General features: G+C 44.2%; 2 protein-coding genes across 4 annotated transcripts in view; one reads left to right on the top strand and one right to left on the bottom strand.

Moving 5' to 3' along the window:
* Window positions 1-790, bottom strand: part of LOC128754324 (B-cell lymphoma/leukemia 11A-like) — a 35,816-nt gene extending 35,026 nt beyond the window's left edge. Inside the window, exon 1 of the mRNA XM_053856854.1 lies at window positions 769-790. The gene's annotated coding sequence lies outside the window, so the exon portion shown is untranslated. The remainder of the gene's footprint in view (window positions 1-768) is intronic.
* Window positions 791-845: 55 nt separating this feature from the next.
* LOC128753749 (centrosomal protein of 170 kDa-like) lies at window positions 846-12,546 on the top strand. 3 transcript variants are annotated; one of them, XM_053855801.1, is made up of 19 exons: window positions 846-983; window positions 2,679-2,824; window positions 2,928-3,017; window positions 3,106-3,187; window positions 3,332-3,387; window positions 3,477-3,639; window positions 3,746-3,880; window positions 5,114-5,560; window positions 5,659-6,008; window positions 6,118-6,222; window positions 6,673-6,805; window positions 6,897-8,309; window positions 8,380-8,623; window positions 8,690-8,798; window positions 8,873-9,022; window positions 9,444-9,532; window positions 9,793-9,886; window positions 10,895-10,946; window positions 11,287-12,546. In XM_053855801.1, exons 2-19 carry the CDS (start codon window positions 2,720-2,722, stop codon window positions 11,481-11,483), a joined length of 4,014 nt encoding a protein of 1,337 aa, XP_053711776.1. In that variant the 5' UTR covers window positions 846-983; window positions 2,679-2,719; the 3' UTR covers window positions 11,484-12,546. The 3 variants fall into 3 exon arrangements, with proteins under 3 accessions (XP_053711776.1, XP_053711774.1, XP_053711775.1); XM_053855799.1 differs by having other exon boundaries at window positions 5,659-6,026; XM_053855800.1 differs by having other exon boundaries at window positions 892-983; window positions 2,682-2,824; window positions 5,659-6,026.
* Window positions 12,547-12,992: the final 446 nt, after the last annotated feature.

The following is a 12,992-nucleotide window of genomic DNA, read 5'->3' as shown; positions in this document are numbered from 1 at the left end:
TTTCGTAATTTGCATCTTTGTTACACATTTTAATGTAATAACTGCTAATGTGCGTCTAGTTACACGCAATAAATTAAAAGTAAATTTGACGTCTTCAGCATTGATGGTGTGAACACCACCATTAACACCGATTAAACTTGGAAAAACGAACTCCAGACAGTCTTCTAAACACGACGAACAGTATGTTATATACAGTTCATCGTGTATGGATGTAACAGTATGATAGATATAACAGACACAGTTGAAAGGTTGGGTTGGGGAAACACCTGAACTTTAGTTCAATGACTTTTTAGAACGTTCACCTGTTAAACTTCACCAGTGCTTAGATTCAAAGATGTCATCACGCGTATATTGACTGACTTAAGTGCACATTTTCTACTAACGACGATCAGAGTGACGTCATTATCAAGACTCCGTCGCCCCCTAGCGTTTGTGGTTGTACACGACCTAATCGTGTTACCATACGTGCACTTAAAAGCATTACTCGTTCTCAAACTAACCAAAATACTGCTGCTACTTAAATAAATCGTTGTTAAATACGAAAAAAATGGCGTGGTGCTACGCTTCTTCCTCCACAAATGCAACCTATATTAGTGGCAGTTGTAGACACATTTGATATACAGTAAATACATTAACTATTTCTTATGCTACCTCGAGTACTGTTTACAAAAAATAATTGCTGAAATCCCCCAATGTGGGACTAACTAATGTTATTTATTATTTCGTATTTCCACTACTACTTCAACAAATACTATTCCGACTACTTACGTTAGGACTTCCGCTACATCTCCTCCTACAACACCAACTCTTCTGCTTCTACGTCTGCGCGGGCTTCCTTCAAGATTGAGCCTGCAGCACCACCTGGCGACCAAGACACAGTAGTGCGTTATCGTCTGGGCTGGGCAGCAGAGACGCTCGGGAGCAGCATCATCGATGTGGATGAACCCTCTGAATTTCGACCTGATTCTTCCTCACATCGCTTGGTAAGTGACATGAATGTTCCTCTGCTGTCGTACTGTCGGATTCTCTGCGTTGTCGCTTCATCTGGAGGCCGGATGGAAGGCGAAAACCAACATCGTCGAGATAGACATAATGTCGCCCATACGCTCAGATCAATGGATGTAACACCAAAATACAACCGAAATGACGCTTTCTGTACTGTATCTACAGTCGCCAGTAACATGTATGGTAGCGATATCTTAGTGATTTAGCGCATAATTCACGGGTGAATTATCTAAACATCCATACTCGTCTAATTGATGCTGGCTTTATTAGCTAGCATATTGTCATGATTAAATGTCAAACGCTGACCTGTTTTCTTTAGGTTATTTGTCAGCGTTTGGCGGTTTTGACTGTTTTCCTCGCCTCATTTTTCTTTTATATAATGGCCCACTAGCACAAATCAGTTTCAGATATCTGTGTCTGGGTGAGGTTGGAGCTGGTCAAGCGTGTATCTGGGCCACTACAAGTCAGGCCACTGCGTCCACTCAGAAACGGATAGTGGTGATGCTCCACATCAGCGTGTGTGTTTAAGGTCCACGGCATTGAGCATGAGTCAGCAAAAGTCAGGCCTGCCTAAAGCTGCTCCTATAGGAGGAGGGCCAGCTGTCAGTGTCATGGTAAAGAGCGGCTCTGCTTCTTGTTGTTCATGTCTGGCAACTTCAGAGAGGTGGTGTTAGAGTGTCAGGCGGAGACGATGATGCAAGGATCAGGTGCATCATGGCTGCCTTCGTCTCCCCCCACTTCCTGTTTCTCTTTGTGGTCTGATTTACTGCTCAACCAATTTGCTCAATTCTAGAGGAGGCAGATCAGTGTCTGTACTCCATGTGACTGTTGTCCCTGGAAGAGCGTTGATCACAGAGATAGCGCCAGCGGATTTGAAAAGAGGAGGAACATCCCGATATCGCTCTCATATTATTATCGGCTGTCAGTTGTAGTTGGCCTCCCACTGGTCAAATGCCAGGTCAGTGGTGGTGAAAACAAAAAGTGTGTGTGGATTTTAAGAGTTCATGGGAAGGACATTTTAGAACCTCTATGTGTGCTTATGTAGAGAACATTTTGTGCTTACATAGCTGCCACTTTTTTTTTTCTCAAATATGAATTCTATTTGGTCAATATACAACCCTTTCTGGCCACTAAATGTTTGTGATCCAGAGCCGTGCCTCAGATATGCTCATTTCCTGTCTGGTCACTCCCACTAAAAACGTCATTGTCTTCTCCGTGCCACTCCTAACTCTGCTTTCAGTCTTTGTGTCAGGAGAGTTACAAACAAATTCAGTCAAGCAAGGGGGGTAAAATACGAAACACTGTCCAGTGGATCAAACTATTTACTATAATATAAGACCTTTTTTTGACGACTATATGGATTTCACTTTCACTCTTGCGGGCCATATAAAGTGATTCGAAGGGCCGGATTTGGCCCCAGAGCCTTGAGTTTGAGTTTGACACGCATGTTCAAAAGCTGCACTCACGTCTTCATTATGAAGCCTGCCTGTCACAGCCAGTCTTCAATCTCTTCTTCACCTCTATTGAGCCTCAAACTGACAAAATTTGGGGACAACATGTTCCAAAATGGAGCTTGGAGGGCAGAGCTTTTTTTTCTTCATTTGTGTGTCATCTCTATTTCAGCTCATATTTAGTCATACATCACAGTCATCATGCCCTCCGTCTGATTTTAGCAGGATGCTTTAAAAGTCAAGGGTCAGCTCCCGAAGCAGAGATGAGTCTGACGTCCTGGTTCCTCGTGAGCGGCGGGGGGACGCGCCATCGTCTTCCCAGAGAGATGATATTTGTGGGCCGGGATGACTGCGAACTTATGCTGCAGGTGAGAAAACCCACTTCTCTGGGCTGACATCCGTCTGGATTACGATCTGTGGGACTGAGATTATCATAGATTACAGCGATTGACTGGATTTTCTGTGATTCAGTCTCGCAGCGTGGACAAACAACATGCTGTCATCAACTATGAAGCCAATACAGATGAGCATAAAGTCAAAGACCTGGGCAGCCTCAATGGGGTGAGTGTCTGAGCATCAGTATTTATTATTGCCTATTCAATGAGTCAAGCTGAAACTTTAGCTGACAAAGACTTTATATGGGTCGCAGACCTTCATCAACGATGTCAGAATACAGGAGCAGATGTACGTGACGCTGCAAACGGACGACAAGTTGCGGTTCGGATATGATATCCTTTCCAGAATGCTTATATGTGTCCGTCCGGCCCAGTGCCACAAGGTCAGTGAACGTGAACCATGCTGTAATTTCATCCTCCTGCGACAACTGCATAATAGATCAGTAGCTTAGATGTTACAACCTTAACCTGCCGCACATACCAACCTCTTCACCGTGGTTCGAGGAGAGCTGCACATCCCAGAAGAAGCCCTCAAGGTGATGAAATACGGAAAGTTGAGTCATTATTAAGTTTCATTTTAGTATGTTGAATTATTCTTGAATATTTTTGTTTTGTTTTCTATCAGCATGAGAAGTTGAGCAGTCAGCTTCAGCTGAGCCAGAGAAGGCTGCTGGAAGGAGAACCACCAAAGCCAGACATGAGACCCCCTGAGGCCACGACAGCACCCACGTGTGAGGGGGCCACAGCCAAGCCCCCTGATGTCAGCAGACTAGAGGAGAAGGCTGCAGGTATGATTAGTAAACAACATCAGCGGCTCGGAAAAGTTAGACTAGGTATTTAAACATAATATTTTATTAGAAGCTATGCTGCACTTGAATGACTTTTTTATTTTAGCTGATGTTGCATTGCTGCATCGGGGTACCCCTCTTTACGGCCAGCCAGCTTGGTGGGGAGATGGACAAGCTGATGACCAAAGCACTGGAAGACCTGAAGAAAAGACCCTTGATCGGAAACGTGACAAAGCTGAAGGTAGTTTTGAGGTTTTTGTCTGATGTTGTGAGCTTCTAGCTACCAGCTATTCCTCAGGCAGAGTAATGCAGTTTGGTTGGGTTGTGTTAGTTTCACGCTGTAGTCAGTACAATGAGATACACAGAAGCTGTGAGAAATGGGGGTGACGGAAATAGCAATTGAAGAATGCTACTTCTTCTTTACTACTTACTATGTTACTTTCATTGCATCATGTGGCCACAACAAACAAAGCTTCATCCTAGCAAGGAGTGTTGATAACTTCTGCTATCACATGATTCACTGTAATAAAAGGAAAATGCATCATATCAGTTTCAAATTCATGGATAAATGAATTCTATGTATATATGTATATTACAAAATATATAGTCATATAATGTTTATAGTTATGTAATGTTTTAAATCTAATTTAATAGCTCTTAGTAAGAGAAATGATGATGGTATTATTCCATAATTATACTGTATTTATTTATATAACTTGACCTTTGACATGTCCTTTGATATTTTCCTGTCTTTAGCCCTTCTGTCTGTGAAATTTTCATGCGTGACCTCGAGGCATTATTGTGCCCAAATATGTAATTATTATTTATTCTGTTTTATGGTATTCTGCATGTTCATGTATATATCTATATTGAGATATCTACAAAGTATATATTAAAATAAAATTAATAAAACATTTTTATTTAATATCTTTATTTTTCATATTTTTACAAAAATCATTTTTATTTCATTTTGTAAGGGTGGTATTTACTCTGTCAATCATGTGTTTATTATAAAATAATATAGATTATTATTGATTCTAACATTTTAATGTGCTGTTTATTATCTTTTATATCTCCCTTAGATTTTAAGGTTACCAAAATGGTGCGACAGTATGTACAGCAGGCTCTTTAAAATACATATTTCATAAAATTTTGAATAATTTAAATGACAGGGAACGCTGATATGCTGTTAAATATTGTGAAAGAGAAATCTTCCAGTTGTTGTAAGAAACTACTGAAGTGCTCTGTTTCTATTTTTAGGTTCTTTATATAAACTAGTCAAAGTCACTTCATAAACATGTTTCTTCTGTACCACATGTTGTATTTGCTGCAGGCTTTCTTCAGTAGGGGTCAGTATTCTCCACTTATAAGTTGGGCATTAATGACCCACTTAAAGGTCCACTTCATCACGTCATTAGCAAGGAGTCTTCTGTTCATGATGCTGCCGATAACCTTGTGTCTTTGCTTGGAACAGAAACAAAGAAAAACTCGGAGCACCGGAAATCCTCCCTGCCCCTAGCATCCTGCCAGGAGCAGAACTACTTTGAAATTCCCAACAAGGATTCACAGTCATCGACTAAAGCAAGCGCTGAGGTCCGAGATCCCGGCGCCGGCGCGCCCTCTGCTCCTGAGCCTGTCCACGGCCACGCTTCTTTTACCATTGAGTTTGACCCCGGGGCGTCTGGAAAAGTCACTGTGAAAGATCGAGTGACGAAAGCGGGAACGGAGACCAGGCCGCGACCCAAACGGGCTGTTGGCGAGGAGCTGAGTCCGCTTCAGACTGCTATGGTGGCAGCAGAAGTCAAAGTGGCAGATTGGCTGGCCCAAAACGAACTGCCCTTGCCGCTTAAAGAGCCAGCTGCTGAGGAGGATGGGGAAAGTGTCAAGAGTGACGTACCCATTCACCTGAGGAGTTTAAAAGGTATGTGCTTTTCTCTGTCTATTGACTGTAGCAACCAAAGCACATTGATAACTCATGTTTTGTTTCACCTTTTTGACATGTTTTTAACCACTCACCAGGTAGCAAACACGAGGACGGCACACAGAGCGACACAGAGAATGCGCTCGGAGAACAGCGTAAAGCCTTAGAAGAGGCTCCTTGGGGTCCATGGGGGAATCCTGGAGTGAAGATTCGGGCCGCTCGGGCAAACGTACCTGAAGGACTTTTTATTGAGGAAGACAGTCCAGCACGCCGACGTAAACCTTCCAACAAATTTGGGGAAAAACGGAGTGGCCCTGGCATGCAGCAGACGAGTGGCCGCGATGAGTCTCGTTCCCATGGTGATGATTTCAGTGACAGAGGGACGTACACCATTGAAATGGAGAATGGAGACCATGAAGCTGAGGAGGCCAGAAGGATGATTGACAAGGTGCGCAGGAAGAGACATGTAATAAACCTTCATCTCTTTCACCAATTTCATTTTTCATTCCCAACCGTCTTTTGTGAACAGAGTTTGTTCAGTCATGTGTTTGTTTTAGGTGTTTGGTGTCGATGAGCAGGAGGCGGTGTGTGTGTCGCGGCTGGGCGGCGTGGACCGCTTTTCAACGCAGAAGTCTTCCAGCAGAGACAGAGGAAAGGCAGAGGTACAGCAGAAACGGTTTTAACCACACTCCTGAAAGGGATTTAAACAATATCTCAGATCAAAATGTTTATATTTTGATTATTTATTCAGAGGCCTAGCATCACCTACATGATTCGACCTCCGTATTTCAAAGTATTTTGTTCGCTTTTGCTAAAAAAACCTCACAATATTGTCAAATAAATCTGGTCAAATGGAACAAGATCACTCTCAAGGCCCATTTTAAGCAGAAAGGCACTTGGACAGCGCGTACCTCCGCCATGCCACTCTTTAGATATGATTGAATGAGCACTTTTTCCACAACCAGAATGAATGTGTTCTGATCGTAGATGAAACCCTGAAATGAACCTACCTCCAAAATTGTTCCTCGTGTCTGACTTGTCTGCCTATAACTTGTCAGGTATGAACAGTCATGGTATCATTTTTGCTTGATATTCATTGTGTCTTTCTCTAGTGCGTTTCGGAGGAACTGATGGTGGGTGGCCCCCGCTGGGTCTCACAGTGGGCCACGCTGGCTGCCACCCATGTAAGGACAGACCCTGAGGGATCAGGGGGTGAAAGCCACTCAATGGTCACAGAAGGACGAGGTATTGATTCATAGTTGATCGGCCTCGTGAGCTATATAGAACTGAAAATGTAAAAAAGAAAAATAGATAAATGGTGCTTATATGGTTTCAGGAGACACCAGTGAATCCAGCCGTTCATTCGCTTCTGAACGAAAGAGAAGAACTTTACCGCAACTGCCTGGAGAGGAGCCCTCCACAGGGAAGATGGTGGGTTCTGTTTCGCATGTAGATATGGGAGAAAAACAGGACACAGAGCTGCAGGAGAAGGAGAATAGGGAGGATAAGACTTCGAGGGGGAGGAGTCGGACTGGATCTGGAACAGGAGGGAGTCCGAGTCGCTCCTCACCAGCGAGGTCACAAGACAGCGGTGGTGGCAGAAGTGGGTTGAATAAGCTCCCCCCTCATCCGATGTCTGGTGGAGACAGGAGAGTGGAGGAGGGGAGGAGGAAAAAGAAGGAGGAGGAGAAGGCCAGGGAAAGTGGTGGCAAACCTTTGCTGAGGCAGGAGAGTTTCACTGTAGAGAAACCAAGCTCCAACATCCCCATCGAGCTCATTCCACGAATTGATGGAGTGACAGCAGGCAGGACTCGGGATGTGGGACTTGACAGTGCCGTGCTGCAGAAAGACTCGGAAGCTGTTGCGGCCTTTTTGGAGACGACTGTGTCAGATCAAGGTGACCCACCCAGCCACTCCATTGAAGGGTCAGTGTCACCGGAGTCCGATGTGGATACAACAAGCACTGTCAGCCAGGCTGATGGAGTGAGGCGAGTGGTCCAGAAACGCAGAGCCCTGGCAGGTCAACAGAAGGAGAAAACAGTTTTGTGTTCAAGCCACAAAGGGCCTTCTGCAGGCAGGGACACCCACGACAGAAGAGTCAAGACCAGATTGTCTGGTCCGCAGCTGTCTAGTCAGCCATGGACATCTCAGGATCTTACTGATGACGACATCAACTCCAACTCGCTTTTCTCTGACTCACAACCCACCTCCACCCAGGAGTCTAAAGGGTCTCATCCAAGAGACCAATCAGGGAGCACCAAAGCTGGAGCAAGCACCAAATCTAGTCGCGCTAAAAACAACCAGGTCCCAGCATCATCCGCATCCAGCAAAGCTGCCAATGTTCCCAAACCCAGGCCGACTAGGACGTCACTCCTGCGGAAAGCTCGACTGGGCGAGTCTTCTGATACTGAACCTGCAGATTTGGACAGAATGTCTGTGGCATCAGAGGCCTCCACTGCTAGTTCCACATCCAGAACGGGGATGGGTAAAAGGGGCATGTCAAGGATAGAGGCGCTGGCTCAGCCGAGGAGGCCCCGGGTCGGGTCCCCATCAGCACAGAGCGACTCTGAAGCCACTGTGACGAGGAGAGGTGCAGGAGCCCGTGGTGCCGCTGGAGATTATGCCCTTAGACAAGGACTGAGAGGGCTGAATGTGGCTTCACTGTCTGGACCCAGAGCCCGGGCCAACAGTGCCTCAAAACTACCTGACAAAAGTAAATCCTCGTCATACGGACATACAACACCTGCAGGTGAGTGATATTGTTCTATGTCTTTATCTGTCTGGCGCTTCCCTCACTTTTGTTGTTGTTGTTGTTATAGCTGGTGCTCGCTGGCGTCGCGTACCGGTGGAGTACGCTTCCACCTCAGAGGATGAGTACGGCTCAAACCGCCACCTATCCAAAGAGGCACTGTCTAGACCATTTCCTGCCACCCGAGTGGCTCAGCTCAGCGGCTCTGCCCCAGCAACCCCGAACCCCGCGGCTCTCGTGGCCGTGAAGCAGCACTCCCGGGATCAGGACGAGTACATGAGAGACTGGACGGCCCACAGCGAAGAGATCGCCAGGTCAGCAGAATTGACCATCTTATAAGTTTTTTAACATGGGTTTCATTGTTATGTCACATCTTTTAGGATTAGCCAGGACCTAGCCAAAGACCTGGCCATGCTTGCCAGGGAGATCCACGATGTCGCCGGAGAGATCGACTCCGTCAGCCCGGCTGCCGCCGACCCCACAGTCGGGGTACGGTTCAAAAGAAAAATGCAACAAAAACTGCGGGAAACGTTTGATTCATTTGTGTCATGTTTTACATGAAGGAGAAGGTCTGTGATGAAAGTCTGGATCCTGCCGCTTCCTCCCTTGATGACAGCATTGGAACCAATGGACAGTCTGTTGAACTCAGAGCCAGAACCTCCAGTGGAAATGGGTCACGTTCTATTCGTCGGCAGACTTGGAACAGAGATGAGGTAGGTGTAGTGTGCAACTCCAGTTTGACTATCTTGTAGCACATATGGACAAACTTGCCACCGAATGATCTGTTCCTGTCATCTTTTTAGATTAAAGACATTCATTTCTTCCCTCTTATTTTCATGCTGGGCTCAACACGGGGCTGAAGCCTGTCCCAGCTACATAGGGTGAGAGGGTTAGACATTACAGTACAAAAATCCTTGCTCACACCTACAGACAACATGGAGTCACAAATGAATTATTAATTCATCTTGGACCTTGGGAGGAAATCAGAGTGTCCACAAGGAAACAAATTGAAGCACAGGGAGAGCATGCCAAAAGGATGCAGTTTAAAACCAGTCCACTGGGTGTCTGCTGCCAGTGTAATCGGTCTCAAAAACAATGGGCATCTTCTTTGCCTTTCTTCTCATGACTTTCCAGGCGGGATTGGATAGTTTACTTCTGGCATCTGTGAGTCAACTTTCAGCCAGGATACGACAGTCTGTGGAGAAAACAACCTGCAAGATAAGGTGAGCATTGACAAGGTTTGTACTGCCTGAAAACACTTCAATTTTTGGTTCAATTTCTAATATGCAGCCAGTAATGGAATTATAAAGAGGTCTCGGAGTGTCACGTCACAGGGAGAGTCTCTGACACCCTGCTATAAATTGTGTCCATTTAGACTCAGCATAAGAATAACCCTCTTTATATGTGTTTCTGAGACCCAGAATTCACATCCTCACTCAGTGAAATACAACCAGAACTAGCTGACTCTCTTTTTTTTGTCAAGGATTCTGTTCAAGGATAAAGAACGGAAATGGGAGGAGATCGAGAACAAGCTTCAGATGGAGCACGACTCTCTACTGCTGAAGAGCTCCAACAAGGTGACTACCATGTTGACTGTTTTTTACTATTCCATTAAGTTGTCATTCAAAAACATATAATTATCTGTTCCTATATCCTATGGAGCTTTTTTGCTTGTTGAGTGAGCGGCTGAATATGATTTTTTAATGTATATCTTCAAAGTTTTATTGAATTAAAGTTAACAAAATAGGCACCACCACAAAGACTGCAAACATGGCCGAAGCACCATCCAGTTGCCAAGATGATAGCTGCGGCATTTCATTACGGAATTTAGTGTAATAGCCAAACCATATGATGCACGGGTTTATTCAATCCAAACCCAATGATTTCTGGAGCCAAAAGGAATTGAGTTTCATGTATTTCAAACAGTTAATGACTTGGAAATGGATGGACAGTAGTATTTCACATGTGAGTCTAACACTGCGAATGACTCTTGAAACGTGGAAAACCATAATTAAATTTTAGTTTTAGTTTCAGTGAGTGCAGTGCTGACAAAATGTGTTGATGCTTCTGAACCACAATAAAGCATTATTTTCTGGGGAGATGGAAAAATTAATTTTCCATTGTAGAAGTATGTCCTCTGGATATTCAACTAGTCTAATGTTTGCATGGCGCCACTCTCTGGCCTGAATGGCACAAGAAACGCTGAGCTATAAGAAACCTTTCCTGAGTGCATTAATGAAATCTTTGGACGAGGAAGCTATTTACATCAGTAATCCAATAGCCATTCAGTGAAATGGATTAGTGTTGTGGAACTCTAAATCCACCCTCAACACAAAATATGGGATTACTGACTGAGTCTGACACCATGAGTGTCAGTGCTACAGTGCTGGATCAAATCACCTAAACCTGTTGTGTGTGTGGCAGAGGAAGCACAGATTTATTGGCTGTGACGTGTGACTCTGTAAATCATCAGTCGGTGTGCTCCTAATTCAGTTAACACTATTTAATCTGGCTTCACATGAACCCCGGTAAATACATTACTGCTGTTTCCTGACTGAATTCTATGACTTGGTGCTCTGTGACAGGAGATCTCAACTATCATCCAAGACCTGAAGAGAGTGGAACGACAACTGCTAGGTATGGACTTGACTTTCTTGTGGTAGTTTTATAATACTACTATTAGTCCTAACAATAATAACAACAACAACTACAATAATAATAATAATGTGTAGAAATTTACTTTTAACATTTATTTATTTTTAGTTTATTTTTTCAGTTGTTATAATATAAAGGAAGTCACATAAAAAAGCTCTGAAAAGCAGGTGTTTTACCCCAATTCTGTTTTAATTGATACATTATTGTCAATAAATTATTTAAAAAAAAAGTTACTATGGATGTTTGTCGTTACATAACTGTGCGTAACATAGAGCTCTGAATTCATTTTCCATTTAAATTTCTATGTCATTCCCCTCCGCAGTCATTGACATGATGGTGGACCCAGATGGCACCCTGGATGCTCTGTCCAGTCTGGGCATCACCAGCCCTCTGACAGACCAAAGGACCACTCCAGTGAACCAGCAGGGGGAGCCCGCGCTGCACGCCGGAGCCGAGGCCTCTTCATGCGCCCGCTCTGACTCACGATGTGACGGGGCAGCGACGGATGGCGTCTCATAGAGCCGGACCCAAATTTTAAAGACATTTTTACCCATGTTGCAATGCTGACTACAACTACCACACGAATGGACTTAGTCAATGACCAACACTGTCGGTTCTTTTGGGATGTCAAATATACAACATTCTGTTTACAGATAAGCTATGATACTCAACCCTCTGTGTTTTATATTATTCATTCCTAAATGGCTGTGGGAAACATGTGAATGACTGCAGGGCGGGAGATTCCTTTCTCTTCTTTGTATACATTTCAAGAGTGGAACCCAAACGAACATATGTTGTCTGTTTGTGTTGAGAAGTTGTCTGATCTATGCCAATGCGGAAACCCAAAGTCCAGAAGTGCAAAGTGTGTGGTGCGAAAAGTGTCAAAGAACTGAAGAAGTGAAGGATATAACCCCCAGCAGGCAGTGGAGGTGAAGCGTTGACCCCGCCCCCCAGGGTTTATTCCAGCCGGCCATGACTTGAAGTTCCTAATGTAGCAGCCCCAGACGCTAGTCACAAGTGCCCAGAATGAACTAATCATTTAAAAGTGTGTGTGTTATGATGAGAGGGAGACGTTAGTCAAAGCTTTGCACTTTCTAAAGGAAATATTCCTTGATGGGACCAGGGCATGATCGGAACATTAAGAACTTCACACTGAAGTGTAAAAACGATGACATAAATCCGCGCCACCGTCAGAAAGGTCAAGGTTTCCTTAGGTTATTTACAATTTACATCCGTTTGGCATTAAAAATGTCCCAGTCATGTATTTTATTTGTGTGTGTGTGTGTGTGTGTGTGAGTGAGTCGTGTTTGAAACAGCACACAGAGACAGCGGCGCCGCTGTCAGGTCTCTGATATGTTGCCTCTTATCTCAACGTTTACACTTGAATGTAACCTGGTCAGACCTGCTCGCCAAATCGTCATGACTCCATCGTTGTGCCCGGCACCTTGTGTACTTTTGAGAATTTTGAAGAAGATTCTGTTATTTGTAGGACTTTGTTTCTTTGTGAAAAATATCCTACTAAATGTTTATCTTACAATACCTGTGTATTGTTACTTTGATCTTTAATAAAATGCATGATAATACCGTGCTGGCAACTGTACTGTCGTGAAGTGTTCTGTGGATTATTCTCAGAACCCGAGTCCGGTTATTTCAATCCTAAAGGTGGGTGGTTCCGCTGTGTGTTTCGTGGATGCTGTGTGGGTTTGCTTCACCTGTCACTGCTTCTAAATTTGGTCTATCTTGACACACAATCTGAAACACAGCTGGTTTCATATTGCCGTATCTTTGGGCGGTTGAACAGCGGCACAGTATTTCACAGCAGGAAATTACTAGCAGACATTGAAGTCAATCTTTTTCTTCTTCTTCTTCCTGATAGATTTTGTGAGATTGTTCTGATTCCTGGTGTGACAGATTGAAGAATCATGAAAACTATCATTCCGTTACCTGTTGTCCTTTTATACATCCAGGTGGTCAATGGATGGTCCATTTCTCTTCAAGTGATGAAGAAATGATGAAGAAAATTGGAGG

Source organism: Synchiropus splendidus, chromosome 2, assembly GCF_027744825.2.
Source record: "Synchiropus splendidus isolate RoL2022-P1 chromosome 2, RoL_Sspl_1.0, whole genome shotgun sequence".
Lineage (NCBI taxonomy): Eukaryota > Metazoa > Chordata > Actinopteri > Syngnathiformes > Callionymidae > Synchiropus > Synchiropus splendidus.
Note: the sequence above shows the minus strand (reverse complement) of the source record. Positions and strands in the feature narration are given on the sequence as shown.